General features: G+C 56.6%; 1 protein-coding gene across 4 annotated transcripts; it reads right to left on the bottom strand.

Annotated features, from left to right (window-relative positions):
• Positions 1-322: 322 nt before the first annotated feature.
• LOC148674006 (protein bicaudal D homolog 2) lies at positions 323-27503 on the bottom strand. Of its 4 annotated transcripts, none has more exons than XM_088623691.1 (10): positions 27252-27502; positions 23076-23330; positions 18607-18819; positions 15713-15865; positions 12608-13069; positions 9656-10474; positions 9042-9221; positions 8131-8282; positions 3654-3993; positions 323-2509 (listed from the first exon to the last, which is right to left on the bottom strand). In XM_088623691.1, exons 2-10 carry the CDS (start codon positions 23268-23270, stop codon positions 2504-2506), a joined length of 2520 nt encoding a protein of 839 aa, XP_088479817.1. In that variant the 5' UTR covers positions 23271-23330; positions 27252-27502; the 3' UTR covers positions 323-2503. The 4 variants fall into 4 exon arrangements, with proteins under 4 accessions (XP_088479817.1, XP_088479818.1, XP_088479819.1 ...); XM_088623692.1 differs by having other exon boundaries at positions 23076-23325; XM_088623693.1 differs by lacking the exons at positions 23076-23330; positions 27252-27502 and adding an exon at positions 20164-20294.
• Between the last annotated feature and the right edge of the window lie 380 nt (positions 27504-27883).

The raw sequence follows: 27883 nt of genomic DNA, 5'->3' as shown, positions 1-27883 counted from the left end.
GGAGCATCAGGAATAACTCACACCCCTTATACCTGGTTTGTGCAACTCCGCCCCCTGGTGGTCATAATATACATATATTCATTTCTGATAATTGCTACACACAGTAACTTAACTACTGGTACTTCAAACCCAGCTTAGATGAGGTGAGACATTAGGGTTTATAAGGGAAACCTGTCCAGCTGCAGCTAGAAAAAATAAACTAGGAAAAAGTTAGACCACCTGTGAACTGAAGTGGGAAACTTTCACATCTCTTCATTTTGAAATGCAAACTTGCCCAAGAGGAAAAGGCCCCAAAAAACTGCTAGGAAACGAAGCAGAGAAGTGAGTCTCACAGTGTAGGGGTTTATTACAGGACAAGCGTCTCGACAGTTACAGTGGTCTTGCAGCAGGACAGAAGAGCAACACCAGCAGACATCAGCCACCAGACAGAACTCCTGATTACAGACCCAGCTGTTCCTGTAGGGCGGCGCCACAGAGCACCACCTGCACATATCTGCAGGCGCTCCAGTTGACATCCAGCAGCTTCAGTGACATTTCCTTGCTTCAACTTTTTAAACCTCTGTCAGTCCGAAAAACAGGCCGATGCAGCAGCAGACAGAGAGCAATAAACCACAACACTACAACTGCACTGGGCACAAGCCTGACCCCCTAGGCTGGAACACCTGGGAAACTGTTCAAACAAGTGATTTCAGATGAATCGGTCAGATGTGAAGAGAGGAAACAGAAAGAGGGTAGATGAGCACAGAGAGTATAGCACATGAGGCTTCCTGGCAGTTGTGCGAGTCTTGCCTTGACAACAGTGCTACAGTACTCCACAATCAACTGCAGGGGAGAAGCAGGTTGGGAAAGGATGAAAATCGAGTTTGCAATTATGGGTGTGCGTTTGCAAATCACTACAATCGACATCCCTGTCGACCGGACCCTATCTGCCCACCATTTCGCTGGGCTCTCGCGTCTAGCTAAAAGGGTGACAGAACTTATCCCCCCCAGCCCCAGCCCGGCTCCTGGACAAGCCCCAGCTCAGCAGGACACGGGAGGGCCGTGGGATGTGACTCCCAGCGGACACACCCTGGACAGGAGGATGGAAAACAACTTCCGTCCCCCTTCAGGGAAGCCCAATCCCTCTGAAAGACGGGACAAGTGGACAAGTGTTGCAGCATGTTGGGACACTGAAAACGGGGAATGAGCAGCAGGACAACGCTGGGACGCTCTTGGTCGAGTGGACACAGGCTCCACAGTGGCGTCCCACACCACTGTTTCACAGGTACAAGGACACCCTGCTGCCAAACACCACGAGAGATAGAAAATCAGCTCTGTCAGTTTCTACAAAAAAAAGGACCGCGAAATCTCTTAAAAAAACAAACATAAGGCACTTGTTCCTGGCGACACGACTTTGTGACATGATGGTCGTCTTTACAAAATCAAGCCAATTACCTCTAAGCTCTTTAGTGCCAGAAACGGATGTTTTTTATAGAATATAATCAGCTGCCAGCTGCTCTACCAGTGCTCATCCCCCAGAGGCGGACGCGTTCACGAGCGCTCCTGCTCGGGCTCGTGCTGCCCCAGCCGTGCTCCCTCCACGCTGATCCCCAGTGGAGGGGGGCTGGAGGGCCTGTGCACGAGGGACCCTGACGCAGCTGGAGGGAACGAGAGAGACCAGCCTGCTGAGGCCGGTTTCCACTCCTCCACAGCTGCTGTGCGCCTACGGGTGTCTCCTGCACAGATCAAGCACGGGGGCCGACAGGACCTCCCGGACACCCGCTGCAGAGCTGGGCTCCGTCTCCTGGGCAGCAAGACCTTGGCTGGAGGCTCCGGGCCCAGGCCGGGCCGGGCCGAGCCCCAGAGCCCAGGACACGGGGCCCAGCCAGCGTTAATGCTTGAGAGCTTCTAAGTAGCTAGAATACAATTTTTTTGTTAAACAACTTTAAAACAAAGAACAGGAATTACAAAAGACATAGATCATCTTGTGCTTTTTAAATTCGCGTCAATAAAGAAAATTTGTCATTATAAAAAAGGTTCTGACCCTGCTAAAAAACAAAATGTGCATCTTCGGTCGTACGCAAGCAATTTGCCATGAGAATCCCGAGGCCAGAAGACGTTTGTTCCCCTGCTGACCTTGTAAATATATTAGAGTTCTTCATCAGCTGTACAACGTTAAAATTTGCCTTCATATAACAAAAATGTAAAGAACACTGAAAAAGAAGAAGTCTCTCTCTCCAAGGCGTGAGCGCGGAAGGCAGGCAGGAAGAAAACGATCTTCGCTGGGCCGCTGTCCAGGAACCCAGAATCCGAATACCAGATCCTTCCTGACGGAACCAGCCCTCTTCCGGGCTGCCTGCGCAGGACACGCAGGATCGGGAGAGGCACTGGGAAGGGGCTCGCGCTACCCCGGCAGGAATGAAAATAAAAAAATAAAAATTCCAGGGAGCAAGGACCGATGTCGGAGGGGGAAGACGACGGGAAGGTTCGGAGTCAGTGGGGTTTTTTTTTTCCAAGCGGATTTTTATCGCTGGAAAAAAAATAAATGGGAGAGAAAAGACAAAAAAAACACTGATTAGTACCAAAGGGGGGGAGACTATGAAGATGAAGAGCATCGCACACAAACATGAGAAATCAAAAGGAAAGGGGGCAGGAGAAGCTCGGGCTGCCTGTCCGCGGACAGGAGTCGCACCAGCGCGAGGCCGGAGGGGCTGGGACGCAGGGACCCGGTTCCGAGCCGGGCTGGGAGTGAGGCAGCCGGCCCCGCAGTCCTCACGGCTGGGCTGGAGCGGCTTTGCGGCTCGTCAGAAGAGCAGGAGAGTCCCTGGGCGTCACAGCGACCGGAGGGTTCGCCGGTGGCCTTAGCGAGAGGGCAGGGCTGGGCAGGGCCGGGGCGAACTTCCACAGATCCGGCTGTGCTGCCGAGTCGCCGGGTCTGCGCCCCCTCCGCCTGTCAACGACTCCCCCCGGCCCCCCGGACGGGAGGAGCGCCGGGAGTCGACGGGATCGGCCCGGCGAGAGCGGGTGGCCTGCGCCCCGCCCGCGCTGCTCGGCCCGACGGACACGCCTCCCGGCTCCCTCCGGCGTCCGGCAGCGGCCGGGCCGCGGGGCGCTGACCGCCGGGGGGCGCTGCTCGCCGGAGCGCTCCTGGGATCGGACATCAGGCCACCTCTGGAAGCCACACTGCCCGCGCTGCGATGTTTTACAAACGTGGCTTCTCTGGAGCAGGAGGGAGCCGCTCCAGCTCGGCGGCGGGCCGGGGGGGGCTCTTCCGAAGAGCTGGGGCTCCCAGCCTTGGCCCGAGCGGCGCCGGCAGGGGGGCGCTCTAGGGGCTGTGCGGAGCCCCCGCTGTGGGGGAGACGGGAGCGCCCAGTTACGCCCCCTTCGGCCACATCGATAGCACTGCGGGCTCGGACAGAGGGCGAGGGGGAGGGAGCCGCAGGCAGCTTCGCTCGCCCCTGCCCAGGGACAGGCAGGGCCGCGCTGTGGCTCCTGACAAACGTCGCTCCTCGGGGGAGCAGGGGGGTGATGGTAGCGGGGAGGAGGGGCTCCAGGGACCGGGCCCGAGCGCTCGGGGGGCCGCAGCGTGGGCCGGGCCGGAGGGCGCTGCTAGAGCAGGCGGGAGGGGGGGCCGTGGGGGCGGGTGCAGGGGGAGAGCCGGCGCCGGGTCTTACTGGGCTGGTGTGCAGGCTGCGGGAGAGGGCCCGCAGCGGGCCGCCGGACCTCACGGGGCTGGAGCGGGGGCTGTGGCGCAGGGGGCGGGCCGGGCTGCCCCGCGGGCTGCGGGGGCAGTGTCCCGCAATGGCGCCGCCCAGCTGCTTGGCCCGGGAGCGGCGCGGGCTGCGGTCGCGGTCGCGGCGCGGGCCCGGCGGCTCCAGCTCCTCCAGGCGCTGCGTCAGCGCCAGCTTCTGCTGGATGGCCATGCGCAGCAGCGAGTTCAGCGTCTTCTTCTCGTCCTCCGCCGCCGCCAGCTGCCGCTGCATCTCGTCCAGCTGGGTCACGTACTGGTCGCACCTGGGGGGCGGGGAGCGGCGTGAGGGGGGGCCGCGCCAGCTGCAGGTTAGCGCTAACCCAGCCCACGCCACACAGGTTAGTCGCACTGGGGAGGGGGAGCCCGCAGCTGCCAGGAACTCACAAACCGCAGCCCTGAGCCCAGGGACAAACCCATCTGGCATTTGCAAGAACAAGCAGCAGATGTGCAACAGCAAACAGTTCACTCCACACCGCACTCGTGGATCCAAGGCGAACACATCCACCGGTTTTATTTCTGTTAAAGTAAAAAGCACACAAGCCTCTGTCTGGGCTGGAGTGCAGAGCAGCCCCAGTGACCAACCCACACACACACACACCATCACTGGGTTAGTGTGTTCACTAGTAGGTTTCTTAAACTCAGAATCCACTTACCAACAGGCACGGTTCAGCACTGCGGTGAGATTTTCAATCCAGATGAGAAGACGTTATATTTCCGCACACAACTCCCTAACTGTCACCTAACAGCGTTTCAATCTATAACATCCAATTTACTCAATATGAAGACATAAAAAAAACTAACAGTTAACCTGCCAAGCATTTAATTTACAGCTCAACAGCCACCTTACAATTTATGACTTAGGTGATCTTCACCTTTTATTGAGGACCAAGACCTCTAAAAGACTGAAATTCAAATTCCTTCCACATAACAAATGCAAAATACTTAGAGAACCGTAAAAATATCAGTTTGCAAATGGTCAGGTTCTGCCTACAGCTGGCTGATCTCAATAAAAACGAGACAGGTCACGAACCCTGAGTGACCCTCCACTGACCTCTGCCCCCTCCCATCAAAGTAGCGGAACCTGTTCCTCAGCACACTGCTGATGGCTGCTGAACAAGGCTATAGCCCTAACTGCAATGCCAGCAGGATGGAATGTAATTTGATACTGAATGCATGTGATCATTACTTCCTATTCGATTAAGCTGTGGGATTTTTCCTACGTGAGACACTCTGACTCAGTTAGCAAGACAGGCGCTCAGACAGCGCCATCAGAAACCCCTCTTTTTTTTTTGTTTTGAATCCCCAGAGTTTCCAAATGACTTAACAGGCGCACAGCAAAACTGGTGGTTGGTGGTTGAAGGTCACTGGGAATAGAAATAGAAACTTCCAGACCGGCACCAGGCCAGGAAAGATTTCCAGAATGCCACCCTCTCAGGTCCAGTCCTTCCCCTGCGAGGCTGTTGCCGTGACCCTGCTGCCCCTTTTAGAACGCAAGAACGGTTACAAACGAGAAACAAGCCCATCTAGCTCGTTTGCTCGTAGCCAACTGATCCAGGAACCTCAGCTGCTTCCTGAAAGACGTCAGGACAGTCTTCCGAAATAACAGGGAACACGAATGAAAATGGCAGCAGCGCAGGGGGTGCCAGCGGCCCGGCGCCTCTCGTGTTCAAGGCTTCTGGTTCATCATGCAAGCCCCTGGGTCAAGCGTCAGGCTGCAGGGAAGCAGCCACTCCAAGTCATTGAGAACTGCCATTGAGCGGCGATATTATTTTTGCACAAAACAGAAAAGCATGTCGTCGACATCCGCGAGGGGAATCCAGTTGGGACACCTGAGGCTATCGCCCTGAGCGACCGAGTAAAAACAACGGCCTCTCTTAGGCCATACTGCCACCTTCAGGGCTGGAGCAGCATTGCAATCCGCCCTCTGCAGCCTCTGGACAGCAGGGTGGCTAGCAGGGGCTCAGTGGGGCAGTGGCCTCCAGCTTCACAAGCCGATTAGCCTGCTGTCCTGATCGCGTGCGCGGCTCCCAAGCTCCGAGCTGGAAGGCTCATCCCTGTCGTCATGCCGATAGGACAATCAGGAACGAGGGCTTCTGACGACCAGATGAACTTTTCTTGGGAGGTGTGGGGCAAAGGTGACGAGGGCTTAACCAGATCTGTCAAGCAGGCAATCCTACTTGGGATCGAAAATAGCAGGGCATCACGCAAATAAATCGTGCGCAGACATCCCCAGTGTTGCTGAGAAAGGCGGATGGAGAGAGCAGAAGGAAGCAGGATCTGTTTTTAAATCAAAGCGTCAAACACAAATACTGGTTTGGAGTCTGTGATCACCTGGCGTGAAGTTCCATTTGAGCAAAGTCGGGAATATTAAACTAAACTGAAATTAAAGGCTGCAAGCACCTACAAATCCAGGAATACACACGTGTGGGATGAGAAATTTCCCCATAACAGGGCGAGAGGTTAAAGCAGAGTGTTTACACTGCGCTGTACAGTCCTGCAGCTCACACTGGGCTAGACAGCAAATCCCACAGGCAGAGACTGAGCTGGTGTGTAAATCCCAGCAGCAAGGTCAGGTCACGGCCGGATAAACTCCGGCCTCCCTGCTGATCTGGGAAAAGATCCTGTTCTGTCCTGGATGCCATCAGTGCCCCATGCGGCTGGATTTCCCCAAGTACAGGGAAAGCTCCTTTCCAGATGATTTTTCCGGCACATCCTGGATTCTGTTTTAGCAGGAGAGACATGAGTAAGGAAGTTCAGATCCACCATAAAGGACTAGACACCTCCTTTGTCTTTAAGAGGTGGCTAAGCCTGATCTGTGCTCATCCTGACCCATCGGTCCCATCTCCCCCCCAATCACAAGTGAAGGTTGTCAACAGCCCCTAGAAAACCTCCTGGGTTAGAGTTGTCTCAGCTGCAGCCTGTATCTGTTGACATTCGGCATCCCAATTCGGAGAAACACTACCGACTCTTCAAATCCCAGCAAGCCTGCTCTCGGGAATCTGAACACTGTCCCGCAGAGCAAGACAAAGATTCCCAAGTGCAGCAGGGTTTTTCCACAGATGACAAATAATTTGCTTGGTTTCCAGTGCACTACAGTACGAGCAGGCCACCCCAGGTCGACACTAATAAGAGGAAATCAGATGTCTAATTTTCCTTCAGCAGAGACAGCGCTGCTCTCCTACACTACAATTCTTCCGCTAATGAGGTTCTCACAGAGACGTAAAGCGAGCTTGATAACCTGAGGCAGTCTTCCAGGTTTGGACGAGGCCCACATTGAGAGGGTAAGATGTTTCGGATCACCGGTGACCCGAGCTGATCACAGGGTTCAAAACGCATCAGCTGTCAGAGAGCCGCAGACCCCAGAATGCCACAGCAAGCCAGTGGATACAACAGCACGGGATTCAGAGGTGTCTTATTTTTTTTTTAATTACGAAATTATTTGTCGCCTGCGGACATTTATTTTAAAAGAAACCTATTCATTTACTTTCGAGATCACGTGCAAGAATCTCGCTTTCCAGAAACATGTGCCCCTGACGGTGTTCGCCTTCCTAGCGCAGTCCCTGAGCTGCTGGAGGAGAGCAGAAAATCAACTAATGACTATTTTCGCCAATCGCAGCTTGGAGAGAAGGCGGGCTGTCTGAGGACAGCCGGTCCTGTCACAAAGAGCAGCCTGTGGTCACCGAGTCCTCCCGCGATCAGAGCTCTGACCAGAGCTGTCCAGCCTGCCCACCGCCCGCCCACCCGGCTCCGGTCCCGAGCCTGACCTTTCAGCACAGGGCAGGGGACAGCAGCAGCACGCAGGGACAACAGCAAGACGACAGACAGACAGAACAGGAGAAGGAAATAAAAAAAGCTACAGAATCACACGAGCTGGACTGAGTCCACACCATCTGCTCTCTGTGTTTGTTGATGTCTGATTGCTCCAGGACCAGCGCTCCGCTGGCGTCCGGCACACAATGCAATACAGGGCAGCTACCAGGGCACGGAAATCCGAACAGACCTCATTTTACTTCAATCAGAACCGAGAACACAGCCCATGACCAGCCTCGCACAACCCAAACGGCACCATCTGACAAGCTCCCGGTACCGTTTCGGGCAGCACCTGAACCAACACTGGAGGAGACGACAGCGATGCTGAAGACCGCCCAGACCCAGCGCAGAGCAGGCAGACCCACCTGCAGCCAGAGCAGGCGATGACCAAGCCTCCAGAGAGCACGGGCCATCAAGCGTCTTGAAGGCCAGGAAGGTTTCGGAAAAGGCTCAGGTCAGAAGCAATTTTGCGGCACCTTATGTTTTGGTTTAGTAACTGAAAACTAAAGACCCCGGCCTCCAGTCAGGCCCCAGCAGAGCGGCGGGCGGCTCTGAGCAGACGGGACCCACGCCGCGGCGGCGGTACTGACCTGCTGGCAAACATGGCTCTGAGAGAGGAGAAAGTGGCGGCGTCTTCCTTCAGCGCCTTGAGCTCGTTCCGCAGCTTGACCATCGTCTCGGACACCAGGCTCTTCTCCGTCTCGTACTTGGTCTTCAGGTTGGACAAGGCCAGCTCCGCTGTCTGAGACACCACACCCTGAGTGGCAACGTCGCCCGGGCAGGCCGTTCAATGCCCCTAGGCCGGCGGAGCTACAAAATACACCCCATCGACTTCCCGAACAGCTAGAAAACCCCAACATTCTTCCAAACCTTCACTGTCTCTTGCTCAATGTTCACATTTGCAACTTTTATAGGGATGTAAAATCTTGCTCTGGAGGGGGAAAATACCTTATTTACACATTGTCCTAAGAGTTCACAGAATATCTGATGTAGAATTCATTTAGCCTTAACCCCTTCGAGCCTGCAGACTCTGGATCTGTAGCTGACTACGCCCCTGTAGAACCTGCGACCTTTTCTGCAGCTGCACAGCGAGCCTGTGTCCTGAGTGCAGGGTCGAATATGTTCCTGCCAGCTGTCTTTCTCCCCAACACAGCGCTGGGAAAAGCCTGTGCTTCAGCACCGAGGGACTGAGAAAGCGACAGCGTCTCTCTAGTCTGCTCTCCAGAGGGCCTTTCCTAATCAGCTCCCTGCACACCTCCGGGAGGGGCTCCCGAGAGCTCGACACCCCCGAGACTGTATCCCGCGTGCGTGCGTGCGTGCGTGCGTCTCTCTGTCTGAGGATGATGCTGACACAAAAATGGCAACGTTTGAGTGCTGGACCCTTGTGAAAATCGGGCTGGCGCTGTAATCGGGGACTTCGATAATCCCCCTGCTGAGTTATTGCTGGCGAAAACCGGACCGAAACCGAGCAGCACCTGGCGGCCCCAGCCCGTGGCCCTACCTGCTTGTTGGCCTTGAGGACGGTCCGCAGCGTAGCGATCTGCTCCCTCTTCGTGCTCAGCAGGGACTTGAGCTTCAGCACCTCCTCCAGCAGGGCCGCCGAGTCCCTGTCCGTATCGGGGAGACCCAGGGCGGGAGAGCAGGGAAGGGTCCCGCGCTGCCGGCACAGATCTACCGCCGCCTAGGGGCAAGGGGAGGGGAGGCGGTAACCGTGAGGTGAGCGTGGTGCAGTGTCCAGATCGCGTGAATATGGCGGTACCAGGTCCTGCTACCGATCAGATTTGGACTTTGCAATGAATGCTGGGCGGGATCTTTTTTTGAATATTTACACTCATTGTGAGCTTAGCAAAGGCCAGGGTCTTTTTCGACTCCCAGTCGCCTGTAACTTTAGCTTAAGGGTCACTTATCTCCATGGACGTGCAGAGCGGAGGGTGGAGGGGGCTGTGTCTAACTGCTGCACAGCGACAGAAACGCAAACACAGCTCTGCAAGCCAAGACCGACCCTGCTGTGAGCGCAGGGCAGCAAGCCCCCGCTGCCTGTAACTGTAACGGGCATCTGTAGTGACACACTGGCCGCTGAAATGGCAGCAGCTCTGCCTGTGGAGAAGAACGTACCTGGAGATGCTTGATCTGGTTCCGGATGACCGCCACCAGGTTGCGAACGTTTGTGGGGTCCCGGAAATCCAGCGTGGGGGAGTTGGGGCTGCCCCCGACAGGCGAGGACTCCCCACTGCCCCCGCTGTCACCATCCGGGTTGAAGAGCATCTTCCCGAAGAGATCGGAGGAGCGCCTGCGGCGCAGGGGGCCATGGTGGGCCCTGCTGGCCCGGCCGCCCTCCCGGTAGTAGTCCAGCATGACCCTGTTGGGCGTCATGTTGTTGCACACACAGATGTGGTGGTAGAGGTTGGCCAGCTCTTCGGAGAAGGCCACCAGCTCATCCTGGGCCATGGTCAGGTGGCCTTCCGAGTCGGTGGCGACTTTCCGGGTGGCTCCGATCTCCCTCTCCAGCTCCAGGATCCGCTCCTGGTCCTGCCGGCTGGACCTGATGCACTGACGGATCTTCTCGGCCAGCTCCTGCGCCTCGGCCCTCCAGCGCTCCTTCTCCTGCTTGTGCCTGGCCTCCAGCCCGGCGCTGCGGGCCTCCGCTTCCTGCAGGTCCCTCCGGAGCTGGGCCAGCTCCTCGCTGGCCGTCCGGAGGCGGTGCTCCGCTTCAGGGCAATCCTTACCTCCTTCCGGGTCTGCCCCGCTCTCCGGCTCCCCCCTGGGGCCCTGCTGTCGCTGCGGCAGAGTGTCGGCACCGCCCTGCAGGGCCTCCAGCTGCTCGGCCAGCGCGGCACTCCTGCCCTGCTGCTCCGACAGGGCCTGCTTGGCGTCCTCCAGCTGCCTCTGAAGATCCTGCACCGTCCCGGCCAGCGCCACCTTCTCCCTCTCCGCCTGCAGGGGGAGACAAACCAGCCGCCGGTCAGCGCAGATCCTCTCCCGAGCTGACGTGCACTGTGAGCACCGTGTCGGAAGCGCTGTGCCAGAGATTTAGCGAAAGGGGGATTAATCTCCGGTAATCCAGAACCTCCCTCCTGTATCGGGCCCCAGCTGGATTAGTGTGGCCCGGTGCCAGCGGGACACAGCTGTCGCGCCCTCCCCTGCCCACAGCCTGTAACTTGTCCTCGCCCATGTGCCCTGCAGCCCGAAACACCGACACACCGCCCCGCGCCTGGCATACTCCTGTGCCCTGGGGCCGGGGACAGGGGCAGCAGAGGGCACAGCCTCTCCACCACGACACTGCCGTCCTCCTTCTGAGCAGCAGCAAGGTCCTTTACAGCAGGAGGGGACAAACACGAAGTCGATGCGGGGGACAGGGGCTCTCGCAGGGCCGGAGGGGAGAGGCGCCGAGCGGGCGGTCGCCGAAAGACCCCTCAGACCCTGCGGTCACGCCGCTGCAGCCGTCCGAGGACTCGCCAGCGAGGAACTAACCTGGGCCTCGCTAGCAAGAGCGTCTTTCCCCACAAAAACGGTCTGCTGCACAACAAACCCTTCCTCAAACGGATCACTGCACCAGGACGCGGGGAAGTGGTTCACGTCTACATGAAAAGACGCTTTAGCAAGAGTGAATTATTCATGCTTCAAACCACTCAGACAAACGCGTAGAGCTATAAAAACAGAAGGCTTTCAGCGCGCTCGCAGTGCAGTCTCCTCACCAGCACATCACTCCCCTGACGGATAAGCACTGCTGATACATTACAGATGCACGCCCTTCACCACTGCCACATCTGTCTCACATCTGGAATCTTCACCCTTGCGTTAACTAACGGACTCTGGGAGGAGAGGGGGTGGGAAGATATTTTCTCCTCAGGAGCACAGCGCCCACCTTCTGCTGCAGCTTAAGGGTCATATATCTCCATGGACTTCTGATGGGATTCTCTCTGTTTGCAGAGCGGAGGGTGGAGGGGGCTGCGTCTAACCGCTGCACAGTGACAGAAGCACAACCACGGCTCTGCAAGTCAGGACTGACCCCGCTGTGAGTGCAGCCATGCAGTAACGACTGCAGGCCATTATTAAATCAAGAGAGCCCTACCTTTCACAAGGCGCTCTTAGTAAGTCATTAAGGCCTACAGGAAATGGCGAGTTTGATGATTTAGATGATGCATTTAAAGGTGAATGGAGCTTCTCCCATCCCCACAGGACCGGGTATGGGATCTGAGATTTAGCCAGGGAGGAGGAGAAAGCACTCCTCTGATCTGTGAGGCACAGGGAGGCGAGGCGGCTCGGCAGGAAGCTCGTCTCTGCAGATTCCGAGTGCAGCGCAGCGCGGGTGCGGAGAAGGGATGTGGTTGTCCCTCCGTCAGTGGCAGGAAGCGCCGCGCAGATCTCCTGACACGCCAACCCCAGCCCCGGGCAAACTTCCCCGAGACGGAGCTGACGAGGAAGAAGGGCACTCCCGAGACGAGCATCTTCCCCAAACGGCAGCAGTGCTGCATTTCAACCCCCCTTTCGCCGGCTCAGCAGCTCAGGAGAGCCCCCTGCAGGCTGGGACAGTGTCCAGCTGCTGTGGGCCGGAGGCCTGCTCCAGAGTTAACTCTGCTTCCCTTGACTCGTGACAGCAGAACCGCGGGCAGGCGGGACGCGGGGGGGGTGAGATCCAGTCACAGCCATGAGTGAGGCTCGTGAAGACAGGCAGCACTGACACACAGCTGCGCAAAACTGTCAGACTCTGACAAACCAGAAGTCAAACCAGCCTCCTCCAACAGTGGGGGTTACTGAAGACTGCTGGGGGACCGCCATTCTCGGGGTCCCCTGAGCCCAACAAAAAAAAAAAAGCGCAGGACATTATTCCATCACTTCGGAACACCTGCAGTGTGTGACTCCCTCTCATGAAAGAGGGCAGGGTGAGGAGTGCAGGACGCAGGCAGATCAGATCCGAGACAGCCTGACAGACAGCACGAGGCCGAGGGTGGAACAGGAGAGTCAGGCAGCCTCTGACGGACAGCGAGACGGCGAGAGGGACACGGCGCAAGAGAGCAGGGAGAGAGAGAGAGAGAGGCGGCCTGCGCCAGCGAGAGGAAAGCTCACCTGCAGCAGCTGCTGTTTGAGCTTCTGGCTCTCCGAGAGGTTCAGCTCGCTCAGCAGGTCGGACACCAGGCCCGGCGCGGGCCGCAGGAAGACGTCACTGTTGCGAGGCGTGGAGTAGCGGTGGTGCCCGTTGGCGCTGGAGGGGGGGCAGCCCGGCCCCCCGGTGCCGCTGTTGAAGCCGCTGTCCTGGTCCGGCTCGGCCTCGCGGCTGTCGTCCAGCTGCAGCTCGTCCAGGTGCAGCTGCAGGCTGCCCACGGAGTCGAAGGGGTTGAGGGCGTAGGCGGACAGCTCCCGGCGCAGGCTGTTCTTCTGCTCGCGCTCCTCCTTCAGGCCCTGCAGGGCCTCGTCCAGCTGGCGCTCGGCGATCTCGCGCAGCCGGCCCGCCTCCTCCAGCTGCCCCCGCAGCAGCTCCAGCTCCTCCTCCTTGTTCTTCAGCTCCAGCTTAACCGTCTCGAACTCCACCTGCAAGACAGGACGCCGCCACCGTGAGGCGCCGCCGCCGCCGCCGAGATTGCGTCAGCCGACCGGGGCGCCGAGCCTCCGTCCACACAAACCACAAACACGAACCTGAGGGCACAGGTGGGGGGACTGTGGACAAGAGCGCTGAAAACTGAGAACAGGAGGCGGTTCCTTACACAGAGGGAGGTGGGAGTGTGGAACAATCTGCCCCGCCATGTTGTTGAAACCGGTACCCCTGATTCTCTCGAGAAACAGCTGTGCGAGATTCTGGGAACAGTTATCTGCTAACTACTGGACGGGCTCCTCTTGTTCGTAACAGATCTCACGTCCAGCCGGTCAGGCTCCAGGCAGGGCGACTCCCCGGGAGCTGTGGGTATCGTTTCAGCCGTGGCCGAGTGGTGCTGCCAGTGAGGACCGGGAGAGCCATCGCTCACCGGAGCCCCAGCAGAGGCGGGTGCCAGGCCTGCCCCTCCTTGTCTCTCCGCACAGGGGGTCTGACATCTGGAGTGCGTGTGTGTGAATCCCACCAGAGCCCGGATAATCACAGTCGTCTCAATATGGGACACAACACCTAGAAACCGCCAGGTCAAACAGCAGTATCGCATCCCTTTCCACTGGGAAGCTTGAACTCGCTGTTAAAATCAAAACCTATCATCAAGGCATTTTGTTTCCGGTGTTTATCTGTGATCACAACCTGCCCCTTTAAAATCACTCTGAGCCCATTTGATTTGATACAGTAACTAAAAACACAAACTGAAATCGCACTGAATCGAGATCGCTTTGCCTTAAAGTCTCGATTCAGCCTCTGGCCGCTTCTCCTTCATCTGTAAAGGGGGGAACAGCTGACAGGAGGAGCTGATGACCCGCTCCTGAAATCGCCTGTCTCGCGCTTCGCTGTTCCGATGACCAGGTTTAGCCCCCAGAGACTCTCTCAGCTGCCCATTGTCTGCGCCAGGCGTCTGAGCCACAGGCAAACATCATTTTAGCTTTAATTACCCACATTCTTGCACGCTGTCCGACAACCACAGCGTTTAAGATTTGAACGCTTTGCAAAAAGTATCTAAAATGCAGGAAGTGTTTAGGACACAGAGCTAAAACACTGTCCTTACAGTTTAAAGGCAGTGTTTCCTGAAAATGATGTAATGAATATTTGGGGAGATGCAAACTAAAACTTGACCTCGTCATGTTTTGTTTTGAATTACCTGTAGTTTGTAAACATTGACCCAATATGCAAATTCATGGGCATGCTGCAGCAGCAGAGAGCTACAAAGATTGTTTTAAAACTGTTGCCATCTTCTGCCTCTCTCCCACAATGCACCCTTTGTCACTCCCCTTGTGTGGTGTTATTGTTTACCATCTCAAGGGACGCGGCTCTCACAAAGCCCTTCAGTTCTGCGGGCCCGCGGGCCGAGGAGTCATCAGGCACCGGTGCCTTTCATCTCCACAGAAACAGAAGAGCTCTTCAGCCCTGAGCTCAGAGACGGAGCTGTCGGCAGGAAGGAAGAGGACGTAACCCAGGTCTTCCTCACCGAACAGCCTGTAACAGGAGGTCTGGAAGGGTGGGATTCTTTTCTCAGGAGCAGCCAGTCCTTCGGGCTTTATTTTACAGCCACCCGAAAGTCCTGGGCTAGGGAGGTGCTAGAGGGAGGGACAGGAGAGCAGCAGGGAGACGCTGAGGGGAGGGACAGCAGGGAGGCGCTTGGGGGAGGGGCAGCAGGGAGGTGCCAGGGGGAGGGGCAGGAGAATAGCAGGGAGGCGCTTGGGGGAGGGGCAGGAGAGCAGCAGGGAGACGCTGAGGGGAGGGACAGCAGGGAGGCGCCAGGAGGAGGGGCAGGAGAGCAGCAGGGAGATGCTGAGGGGAGGGGCAGCAGGGAGGCGCCAGGGGGAGGGGCAGGAGAATAGCAGGGAGGCGCAGGAGAGCAGCAGGGAGACACTGAGGGGAGGGACAGCAGGGAGGCGCCAGGGGGAGGGGCAGGAGAATAGCAGGGAGACACTGAGGGGAGGGACAGCAGGGAGACGCCAGAGGAGGGGCAGGAGAATAGCAGGGAGGCGCAGGAGAGCAGCAGGGAGACACTGAGGGGAGGGACAGCAGGGAGGCGCCAGGGGGAGGGGCAGGAGAATAGCAGGGAGACGCTGAGGGGAGGGACAGCAGGGAGGCGCCGGGGGAGGGGCAGGAGAATAGCAGGGAGACACTGAGGGGAGGGACAGCAGGGAGACGCCAGAGGAGGGGCAGGAGAATAGCAGGGAGGCGCAGGAGAGCAGCAGGGAGACACTGAGGGGAGGGACAGCAGGGAGGCGCCAGGGGGAGGGGCAGGAGAATAGCAGGGAGACGCTGAGGGGAGGGACAGCAGGGAGGCACTTGGGGGAGGGGCAGGAGAATAGCAGGGAGACGCTGAGGGGAGGGGCAGCAGGGAGGCACTTGGGGGAGGGGCAGGAGAATAGCAGGGAGATGCTGAGGGGAGGGGCAGCAGGGAGGCGCCAGAGGAGGGGCAGGAGAATAGCAGGGAGGCGCAGGAGAGCAGCAGGGAGGCGCCAGAGGAGGGGCAGTAGGGAGGCACCGGGGAGAGGGGCAGGGCACAAGACCAGTACGTTAAAGCAAAATCATTGTAATTGCAGCACAAGGGCCCTGCGAGGTCAGCTCCTCACCTGGTTCTCCTTCAGGACGGACACCTGCTTCTGCAGGGAGATGTTCTCCTCCTCCAGCTCCGAGCTGTCCTGCAGCTGCCGCAGCTCCCGGACCTTGTACTCCCGCAGCTCGTCGCGCAGCTGGCCCTTCTCCGCCTCCAGGCGCTCCCCCTCCTGGCGGGGCCGGACACAGGGACACGGGCTGAGCCGCAAGGCCGGCACGGGGGCGGCCGCACAGCCCCCCGGCTTCAGAGAAACTCCGGCTGGGATAAAGGGCGCCCAGGGACTAAGACACCTGGGTATGGTCTGATGGGGAGGGGCAGATGCTCGGCTCCTTGCACGAGCGCGTGGGGGGGCCTTACAGCTACTCCTCACCTCAGCTGCACGCAGAGGGACAAGGTGATGAGACTGCAGCTATTAGGGCTTGAGCAGAGACACTACTTTTTCATGGCTGGAGGCAAACAGCATTAATACAGCGCCCATGTTTTGGCCTGCCCCCCCCCCCCCAGGCCCTAAGACACAGCAGCCACACAGAGTCCACTTCAGGTGCACGCAGATTACACAAGTCAACAAAATGATGTAAAGGCTAGAGAGCGAGGAGCGCGTTTTTCCGACCGGATCCATAGTTGCTGACAGACTAGCAGCTTCCGATACGGGCTGGGAGATCACTCCACAGCCGGGGAGCGACAGAGCAGAAAGCAGCATGAAGGCACGCTCGCCGACGCAGGGATGCCGCCGACTGATGCGCAGTCTGAATATCCCCCTGGCTGACGGCCCCCACGCAGTCACCAGGCCTGGCTCATTCTCAAGCCCTGCTGCCCACACCCAAACCTCACAGACCCTCCGTACTTCCTGTGCATCGTGACACGCTTCCTGTAAATCAGCAGCTCACACCTGCAGAGGGCTTAGATAGAGAAAATGTCACCTTTTTTCTGCCTACTTCTCAGCGTGCGATTAACCCTTCCTTGATCCTCTGCATCCTGGGCGCACCGACGCTGCTCCCTTTTAACGCTGGAATTTGATCAAACTTGACCGCACTGCCTCACTGTTTTTTTTATCTTCCACTTCTGCTAACCTGTAATCTGTAATCTGCCACGACGAAAGAGACTCCCTGCCAAACACAAACTCTGAGGACTGACAGGTTTTGCTACGGTGCCCGTCTATGCCAAAACCTCCCGTCTTTCCACGATACCTGGCTCTGACACCTGGAGCACAAGGCTCAGAGGGGGACCAGGCACAAAAGAACAGCTCCTTTCAATGTGCTGCTGGCTCACATATTGTGCATGCCAGCCCCAGCCCTAAATCCAACCCAGCTTCCCAAAGGAGACTGTAAGTCTTTATATAACACACAGCTGGATCAAGGCCGCACAACACAGCTGATGACTACATAAACCCACATTCTAATAACTGTTACAAGATCGCAGCGGGATTACAATAATCTGGGCAAATATTTCTACGCTGGGCTTTCTGAGCCTTGGCGTTGGTCCAGGGTTGCTTCAGCAACGTGGTTCTTCTGAGCGCTGGCCAACAACAGCCTGGAAACACCTGTGTCTTAAAGATGACGCAGGAAGACCCCCGTCTTATCCACCTGTTGCTCTAATTTCATCAGCACGATCAGCACAAGGTACGATCCGTCTGCAACATGCCATCAGAAACTGCTGAACGCTCAAAGGATCGAAATGAGCTGGGTTCTAAGGCAGCAGGCACAGGGCCAGCAGTCCATCACAGGATGCACGTAGGTGGTCGCTCTCAGACGCATACAGAGAGCAGTTCAGAGACACCTGTGAGCCTGGAATCTCTACAGAGGATACCCCAATCCGATACTGAACCCAGGCCTCAGGAGCTAACTGCCCTGCCACTGAGCCACCCAAAATACAGGAATTTGTAGCAGAAGAAAAAGGAATCTGGTGCCTTTTCCTTTCCGATTCAGCCTCTCTGGTATTGGCATTCGCAATGACCACATGCAAAGCTCTTTTAAGAGCTCAGAGAAACACAAGTAAATGTCTGAATAAAGCCTACGTTTGAACCCATACTAACATAAGCAGCCTTGCACATTCTGGAATGGTACAGTTTCCCACAGCTCTCAATTCTATACATAACTTTCTGTGGTACAGAGCATCTGCTTCAGGCCCTGCATGATGAGTAGGGCTAGTCAACCAGAGATCAGCAAGTCCGTTTTCTGCTTGGTGTGGTGTCACATAACCTCTCAGTCTCAAGACTTCCTACCTCAATAAAGCACAGCTCTTTATTTTAGATAACTTATGACTGATTTCCTGTGTGGTTACTATCAGGCCCCAAAACAGGGCCGAAACAGAGAGCTGGCCACCTGCAGGTTGCTGCACCCGCAGACAAAGGCTGTAAAAAGGTAGATGCTTTCCACGCATAACGAGCCAGAGAGACTTCCCTGGCTGGACGACCCCGGAGGAGCCTGTGTGGGTCGCGACACGCTTGCGTGCCGTCCGCTGACAGGGTTAAAGTTGCGTGCGAAGCCCTGAGCCGCCAGGGCTTCTGCTTCTGCAGCGGGGCTAGATCACGCTGCCGTGTGGCTTCCTGAGGAAGCAGCCGAGCTCGACTCTTGGCAGCGCGGGCCAGCTCCGCCTCAGCGCTGGCACACCCTACTCAGCTGACCTGCTCTAGGGGGGAGCCACACACTCTTCTGGGGCTCCTGATGCAGGGGTGCACAGCTCCTTCCTCCTGCACCCTTAGCTACCTGACTGACCTCACCGTGTGCTCATCTGGACACGCGGAGGCCTGAAGCTGGAGGTTTCACGAGGCCTTTAAACCCTGCCGGACAGCGGCCCTTCTGGGGTGGAGGACACCTAGACAATGCCCCCAGGGCTCACGAGGACACCCCAGGACTGTAAGGCCCGCAGCCTCCAGTACCAGGAGCGTCCCCACGGCGACCCCGGCCTCACCTTCTTGAGCTGGGCAGAGAGGGCGGCCAGCCGGTCCCCCTCGGCCTGGGCGTTGGCGAGGGTCACCCTGGCCTGGCGCAGCTCGGCCTGCAGCTCCTCGATCCTCTCGGCCAGCGCCGCCTCCCTGCTGGCCGTCTCCCGCAGCAGCGTCTCCTCCCGGCTCTCCCCGTCCGCCGCCGCCCGCTTGTGGCTGCTCACCGAATCGGCCAGCGCCTGCGGAGACACGGCACAGCGCGGTCAGGGCGGTGACCCCCGGCTGGAACCCCTCTGGCCCGCGCGTGAGCCGGCCAGTCGGCGCCGTCTGTGTCCGGTCCCCGAGCACCGGCACGAGGGAGAGCGCACTCGAGGCCCTGCAGCCCAGCGACCCGACAGCGAACCCCCTTCCCTGCAGGCCTCTCCGATCCTTGTAAAACACACAGAGATCCGCGGGACACTTCACAGACTGCACGTACACTCCCAGAGCATTCTACTCAACCCAAAGGGAACATGAATAACATCCAGCTTCACTGTGTATTTTTAACCTTTATTTACCTTCTACAACAGTCTTACATGAACCATTTCATCCCTAGTGAACACAGATGCCATACTAATACAAGCCCGGACAGGAACACCTCTAATTTTAGACCAGGAGCAGACTAGACCAGACCAGTGATTGGGATTCATACTGGCTATTTCAGCCACAGGGTCTAACAGCTCTCAGGAGCTAAAAAACTGTTCAGGAATGTTGAAATCCATCCCACAAAACATGACAAGCAACCAGTGGTGCAACAACGGTCTTGCTTCAGGAGGAACCAAGCACTCTGGGATTGAAACCCAGTGACCTAGATTAAGTGGATCTAACGAATCACTGAAGCCACGGCTGAACGGTGATGTCATCTCATTCCAGTAACCAAGGCAACGAAACACCCAGGCAACCAAGAGGACCACTCGGCCACACTGTCGCCACGGAGTTAGAATGCAATCGTGTCACATTCCAGCACAACTGGGAGGGTCACTATGTTACAAATATTTGAAGTTAAATATTTTCTATTGAAGACAAAAACAGCCGTTTACAAAAATGATGTCTCATTCTGTAAGCTATATATGTCAGGCCTTTCAGGAAGCAGTGAATCATCAATCATGTGTTCATAACTGCTGACTTCTGTGACCAGACACCTGTCACTGGAATCGGGCGTTTAACTTGCACGCAGATTTCAGCGTCTTGACAGAGTTAAAAGAAGTCTTGCTCTTCACATCCTCTCCATTAACAGTAACATTCAGGAACACACACACATTGCAATGGTTTGTAACCTCATGAGATCAGTCCCATACAGAAGCACCTCTCAAAGCATGTCTATGATCTGTAAACTATAAAACTGAGTCCTTCCAGCTCTAGGTGAACACAACCCTACTGAACCACACCACCAAGGACGTAGCTCACAGCTTCCGATCAGTGAGTCCATCACAATTTTCACTGAATCCACTTCTAGGTCTTGCGAAATTCCACCATTAACCACCCACATGAACGTTCAATGTGCTCATGTTAATGTCCGTCTATTAAATTTTTTTTTTTCTCACCCCTGGCGCCTCTCTGAAATGTTGCTGTGGTTTTAAAAGACAGGCGCCCATCTAATTTTTTTAGGGTATCCTGGTGCACAAACTCTTCAAACACACTGCTGCCTTTAGGTCACACAAAGTCCAGTCTGTTGGTCTGCTTTTAACAGCTCAGAGCCCAGTAAATACCCAGGTAACCGAGACGATCAACGATGACATCATAAAACAGTACAGTGACATCAGTTTAAGTTGACTAAAGGTATCGCCTATCCCAGAAGCACACAGCGAAGTTACCGTTAAAATGAGCTGTGAACGTTTACAAAGTCTAGGAGGGAAATGAATGCGTTTTGGAAACCGGTTTGCAGCTGAGCTGAAACAGTAATCTAGTTGACATTTAAAAAAAACACACCCCTGGAACTAATCACATTTTCAGCCCATGAACTTTTAAAGTCGAGGCTGTTTCCACTTGTGTCCTGTGGCTCATGTGAGAATCTGAACGACTCCAGTGAACGGACTGTCTGGGGCCCTAGAGGATTTTGAATATCCGTGTCAGGTGCCTGTTCAGGACTAAAGGGGCTCAGATCCTTCAGCCACTCAGCGCAAGACACTGCTTTACGTCCCAGAACGCAGCTGGTTGCTCTGCTCTGGACCAGTTCGGAGAACTCTACCTCCATGGTTACCGAGGGCCCTACTCTTCAGGTACAACAGGGGATAATTTCCTTCGAATTGTGAACTGTGCCTCAGAGACAGTGTGAGAAACTGTGAGCCACAGAGAGGGCTCTAGAAGCTTGAGGCTTGAGGAAGACTCCTCATGCCTGACCCCACACCACGAGCACAACAGCCACAGACAAGGAGGAAGGGCTGTACAGGGAAGAGGACTTGCGAGTACACTGCACAGTTGTTTTACACACACACACACACACACACACACACACACACACACACGCTTGTGGGAGTCTGAAACAAGCTACTCTGCCATATTATTAAAGCCAATATCCTGGCTGCTTTAAAAAGAAAAATTGGATGAGATCCCGGATCAATTAACTACTAAACTTCCCAACAGGCTGGATGAGCGAATGGGCTCCTTGCTCCTGTCCGGTACACGTGGAGAGACGGAGATAATTCTTCACTCTCAGCTGCAGGTGGATACGAGTTCCCTCACGAGCTCTGGCTCAGTGAAGCGAGGCTCGAGACGACCTTTCCTGCTGCTCTATTTCCTGCCAGATCGAGTTACTGGAAACGGGCGTCGGAGGAGCAGCACAGTGAGCTGGCGGCCGCACTCGGCCCGTTTTAGACCGAGTAATTTTAGCAGCGATCCAGCATCTCCTGAACGGCATTCCGAATGACCGGACACCGCACCAGACCAACGAGAACAGCGACTGAGCTCATGGACAGAGGTGGGGGAGGAGGGGGGTGTTCGCGCAAGTAACAAATATCAGGCACAGGGAAAACCTCGGCATCACGTTTCTGTGCCACTGGCTGGGAACGAAAATCCGGAAGGCCCCGCTCTTTCGTCCGGAACGAGCCCTCCCCCCGGCTCCCAGTCCGCCCTTTCCTGTCCCGGGACTCGCCGGAGCTTCGGAACATGAGGATCCCCAGGGCCGGTGAGAAGGAAGACCCGGCCAGCTGGGAGAGGTGTCGGGCGGCCTGCCGGACGGGTGAATACCCCACCGCCGCGGGGAGCGAGAGGGCCCCGCGCTCGGCGAGCTCTCCCCCCCCGCAGCCTGCGAGCTCCTGACGGCTCTCCGCACGGCTGACCGCTACCCTGTCCCCGGCAGAGACTGCCGCCCCAACCCAGACCCCCAGGCATCGCTGCTGACGGACAGCAGCTCTGGCTCTGGGCAGCCAGCTGATCAGCTGTCACCCAAAGCGACACCAATGCCGAGAGCCCGAGGGTTTCAAGAGAGTGTGTCCGACGGCACCCAGAAGCGCTCGTGAGTGTTGAGGCGTTAACGGTGTCAGATCTTGGGCCGCGACGCTCGGGCTCCGAATTCATTACCGCTAACGACCTTCGGCAAAGTTTTTTTTTCCCCAATGCTCAACGTAAAGCTTTTAAAACCCTTGAAATCCGTCCAATCAAATACATTATTATTAAAAGCTTATTTGATCTTGGCAAATCTAGATAGATACACAATCATCTTAGCGGGGCTCTATCCTGCCATCTGAGCCCTGGCCCAGACACCATCACGGGACCGAGATGGGGGCAGTGTGCTGTGAACACTCTCCTTTGTTTACAGTGGAGGAGTGGAGATGGAAGGAATTTCCAATGTTCCACAACAAAATCATATTAAAAGCTCCCTTTTTTGCCTCGGGCTCTCAGCCAACCACAGCCCAAACTCACAAAAACCTTAAATCTCGTCAAAAAGTAGAGTAACACGGCATACTCTGAAAGTGAGTCGAGTGGAGACCGGAGGCACTTCTTTAAAGGGTGTGAGTGCAGAAAATTCAACCCATTCAGAGGAAACTTCAATAAATACATTACAAATAAAACTGCCTGATCAGACAGGGCTCTTTGCTCCCTGTGGCAGTCTACCAAGACACGCCCAGCTGGGAGTTAACTGATGCTCTTAAAATAGGGTAACTTATTTTAACCCCACTTTGATGAGAGGGGGTCAGTCTGCAGGGTCAGGGCGGACAGTCGGGGGGGGGTCAGTCTGCAGGGTCAGGCCGGACAGCGAGGGGGGGGTCAGTCTGCAGGGTCAGGCCGGACAGCGAGGGGGGGGTCAGTCTGCAGGGTCAGGCCGGACGGCGAGGGGGGAGGTATGGTTGGATGGTCAGTCTGAAACAAGCTACTATTATTGAAGCCAATATCCTGGATTCTCCTGGGAAGCCAGATCGACCTCCACCCTCGTGGGGAACAACCCCCGCTGTCGAAACCGAACGGTCATTCCAGGAGCTGTGCGTTGGCTGTCCCGCGTCCGGCGCTCGGGGCTTACCTCCTTGAGCTGCTGCAGCTCCTGCCGCAGGGCCTCGTGCTCGCCCTCCAGCTCGGCGTACCTCTGCTTGAGGGCCGCGCTCTCCTCCAGCACGGCCAGGCCGTACCGGGCCGCCTGCAGCTTCTCCTCATTGGCCTCCTGGAGCTCGCGGGCCAGGCGCTGCAGCTCGGCCTCGGCCTCCCCCTCCTGCAGCATGGCCCCGGCACTCAGCGCTCCGCTCGCGCAGGGCTCATGCGCCGCCTGCGGCTCGCTGCCCTGCAAACAGACAAGGGGACCGGGGGCTCACACAGGCGGCACAGCCAGCCTCCTGGGGGCTCCACGGAGCCGCCCCCCCTACAATCAGAGCCCCAGTGGGCGGCTTGCGGGGGATACAGTGTAGGAGACCCGCTCTGGAAAGAGCACCTTTATACGGCGCGCTCCGAACGCAGCGCGGGTGATGCGCTGACAAGGCGCAACACCCTCACGCTGTGCGAGGGGGCCCTGGGAGGGCCCAGAGCGAGGCCAGCCCACATGTGCAACGGGCACCTTGCCCCCCCACCTGGACAGGCCCCGGCTCCGCCTTCTCTGGGGTCACTGTCAGGTCAGTCTGCAGAAGCCCCGTCTTCTGGAAGCACAACCGAGAACTGAGAACAAGAGGCCCCTCTTTACCCAAAGGGTGGTGGGAGTGTGGAACTAGAATCCCAGCCGTGCTGAAACAACTGGATGAGATCCTTAGACCAATGTTCCTCACTACCAAATGTCCAACACAAGCTGAACAGCCTCCTGTCATCGGTTCCCGTTCTTATTTTCACCCTGATATACCAGGATTTATCAAGGCCTCCTGCCTGGGGGCGACGAGGGTCACAAATCTAAACAGGGCAGGTACTGCAGCCCCCAGTCACTGTTCGATCCACTGGTGGGACAGACGGGAAGCTGCTTTGGAGTTGTAAAAGCCTGCAGGGGGTGGATCAAGGAAAAACACTTTATCCTTTAAGCTTATTTTCCTTAACAGATCAGTTTGTGCAGAGACTCCCACCCCCGTCAGAGCCCAGGACACTATAATCCAGCACCTAGATCCATGAGGCACAAAGACACAAGACTCTTGACAACTATAGAATCAGTGTAGCAAATCCAATCTACAGTATGTTGGATTTTATAAACAGACCACATCTAGTTCACAGGCCATCGTGAACTTGAAGAGCTGACCGTGTGCAACCGAGAACGGTCACTGCTGCCCTGCTGGTCACGAACTGCTGACCGGCTCCGGGATCAGTGGTCAGACGGCACCTCCCCCCCCCTCGTTCCTCTAGTGAGACACTCTTGTCCTCAAACCACTGGTCTCCCCGATATTACGGCTCTCCGCCTCTGGTATCCCCTTTCCTCACACGGGCAGAAACATTGCCCAACGGTCTGGCTTCCAATTAAATCTATAAATGTCACAATAACGATTTAATCTCATTTCTTCAGCTGGCACTGAGCGACTTCCTCCCCAACCAAGACCCAGGCTACTTCTCACATCCCACAGCACCTGTTCCACTTGAATTGAAACCCCGGCTGGGGTCCAGGCTCCGAGATCCACCCTGCCTGGACCAGTGCACAGCACTGCAAGATCCCAGATTGATCCACCCTGCCTGTGCAAGATCCCAGATTGATCCACCCTGCCTGGACCAGCGCACAGAACTGCAAGATCCCATATTGATCCACCCTGCCTGTGCAAGATCCCAGATTGATCCACCCTGCCTGGACCAGCGCACAGCACTGCAAGATCCCATATTAATCCACCCTGCCTGTGCAAGATCCCAGATCCCAGATTGATCCACCCTGCCTGGACCAGTGCACAGCACTGCAAGATCCCAGAGTGATCCACACAGACGACTGGGACACACCCACTCCCTCTCTCACTGCACATCTGCTTTTATACACCAATCCCATCAAAACACACAGCCTCTCCCAATATGGCTCACACACAAACTATCATTCAACACTGCCTCACTACACACTATACAGTTGTGGGAAAACTGTTGCAAGTTGTTTAGACTCACAAACTATTGCTAAGTGAACACAAGGCAACACAACCTCTAGATAGTACAAGGTTAAACCCAACATCTTTCTGAAATAATCTGCATAATTGTTAACACTGGGGAAAAAAACCAAATGAGGCATGTCCAAAAGTTTGGGCACCCTTTCAGATGATTAATTACTAGTTTTTAATTTGTGTTTTCAAAGGGTCCCATAACTTGACTGAGTCATTAGGCCTTAAATCCAGTCAGGTGGAGACAGTTCCAAGGCTGAACGAGTACTCTGCTGCTTCTGGCCCCCAGGTTGTGACTGTTGTCCTGCCTGCTTTCACCAGCTAGGGGCTCCTCTAGGACTTAAAGATCATTCACTCTTCCAAAGCAGGGAGAGGCTGTAAAAAGGTATCGAAACACGTCCAGCTTGCAATTTCAGCTGTCAGAAACATCACTAAGAAAGTTAACTCTCTTTCTTCTTTTCTAGGAAGTCAAGGCAGGATCTGGAAAACCGCTGAGAGAGCTGCTTGAAAACCGGTCAGGACCGCAAAGCAGGACCCTCACAGGAGTAGCTGTCCACTGGGCCACAGCAGACGGTGTTTACACAACAATGAACAGCAGGGTCACCCGAGCTACAACCTCATCACAAAAGTCAACATCTGAAGTACGGGAAGGAAAAACCTGGATAAACTGGAAGCACTGTGGAACAAAGTGCTGTGGAGTGATGAAACGGAAACAACAGGGTGGTGTCTCTGGCCTTCCTGCTGCTCAGGACACTTACTGTGGCCTGTTGCTGGGGGCCCCCAGACAGAGCTGTGAGACACAGAGTGGACAGACAGGCTGACCCACTGCGGAGTGACCACAGGCTCGGACACTCCAGGAGCAGAGCCCACAGACCAGAGGCCCTGGAGACATGACCCCCCCCTGGCCTCTCTCCCTGGGGAGCCAGCGCTACTGGACACCCCCTGCTTCTCCGGGCTAATCCAACAGGCCGCCTCTCGGGTCTAGGTCTAGGCGTGCCAGCTGAGAGATACCGTGTCGTATCTAATCACACGCAGGGCTGGAGAGATTCATCGCCACCTCGAAGGGCTTCATTTTTTCTGAACTGTTTTTTTTTTTCTTTCGGATCATACATTACGGCCAGCGAACGTGTGTTGTGCCCGAAGGGCAGAACCGAGCCCGCTGGTCCGGCGGCAGGAGGAATGGACGGACGGACGGACGGACGGTCGCCCACATCGCGGTGCAATCAGCTGGTGGAGAGAGCGGCCGGCGGGCGGGGCGGGTCCGCATGCAAACGGGCTCAGACATCAGCAGCACCAGCACCGCGGAGCGCGAGTCCTGCACCCCCACACCCGCAAAGGGGTCGGAGACTGGAAAGCTGCAGCTGCGACCGCTGAGGCGGGACCCGGGGCACCCCGGGGGGGTGGAGGTGACAGCCGGCTTCACCACCCCCGCTTCCTGTCTGCCGCCCCGGCTGAGCGGGTCCCGGGACAGGACAGGGCAGGGCTGGTGAGGCTGGTAACCCCCCCCCCCGAGGATAACAGTCCCGACCCGCCAGCCGGGAGGGTGTGCCCGCGGCCAGGAATACCAGCGGCCCGACGGGATGAGCTGGACGAGGAGAACCTTTCCGCGTAGCGAGCAGCGCCCATGTGCACTTCATTCGACACTACAGAACTAAACCTGTGGCGCTTAAAAAAAAATCCCCAAACTGGAAAGCGACCTCGGCAAAGGCACCGACCACGCCGCTGTTTACAAACCCACCAGGAAACAAAACCGAACAAACAAACAACAAAAAAAAAAACATCGTTTAAAAGCGTCAGCTCCTGAAACGCAGGACGGGGTTGGGCTGGGGAACCGCGAACACACGGAACTACCCACCAGAGTGACGATCAGATCGCGCCGTTCGCAAGAAGGAACAACAAACACACAGACACACACAAACCAACAAGGTTTCTTTCTTGCACTTTTGCAAACTCGCAACGCCACGCAGCGCGCCGAGACCCGGAGCAGACCGGCTTCAGGGGCGATCAGCACCGCACCTCGCCCGGGCCGGACCCGCTCTTCTCCCCCGGGTCCCTGAGACACCGGCGCTCCCGGCCGGACCAGAGGCGCCCCTCTCCGCCCGGGGAACCGCGACACGAACCGCGGCTGGACCTCTCCTCCCCAGCGGCCTGGCCGGGACACCCACCTGTCATGGCACGGCACGGCGCGCCCCGCCGCTCCCGGTGACGGCGCCTCGGCTTCGGGCTGGGTTACCCTCCGGGTCGAGGCGGTGCGGAGGTGAGTGGAGTGTCTCGGTGGTGTCGGTGTTGGTGTCGCCGACCCGCTCCCCCTGTTCCCGGCTCCTCTTCCTGTCCCGAATGTTTGAAATTCCTCGCGCGCCCGTCAGCGCGAGCGGCACCGACACCACAGACCCCGCCCCCCGGCCACGCCTCCTGGGCGTTCCCCGAGCCTACCATTGGCCAAGTCGGAACGCGTCTTCTTTAAAACGATTGGCTGCACCCGCTGTCCATTAGCCCCCCCCGCCCAGCCCCTCTCCTTGGACCGTTGTGAAACTGAGGCGATGTGTTCGCCATTTCGGCTCAACGATTCTCTTAAAGCCTGTCCCGAGAGCCTTTGCCTTTCCTTTTGTTGAGCCGAAATGGCAGCAGTTTCATAGCAGGTGTAAGCGTACAGCAGGTTTGTTATTGGTCGTCGTATATCCTGGCCGCATAAAAACACTGTTCTCATTGGCTAGTTTGTATTTCCTGAAATTATAACGGCATTTTCGTGCTTTTGTCTTGTAACGAGTAGATCTTAAAATAGACAGATAATGTGTAA

This window comes from Lepisosteus platostomus, chromosome 3, assembly GCF_059453375.1.
Source record: "Lepisosteus platostomus isolate fLepPlt1 chromosome 3, fLepPlt1.hap1, whole genome shotgun sequence".
Classification (NCBI taxonomy): domain Eukaryota; kingdom Metazoa; phylum Chordata; class Actinopteri; order Semionotiformes; family Lepisosteidae; genus Lepisosteus; species Lepisosteus platostomus.
Note: the sequence above shows the minus strand (reverse complement) of the source record. Positions and strands in the feature narration are given on the sequence as shown.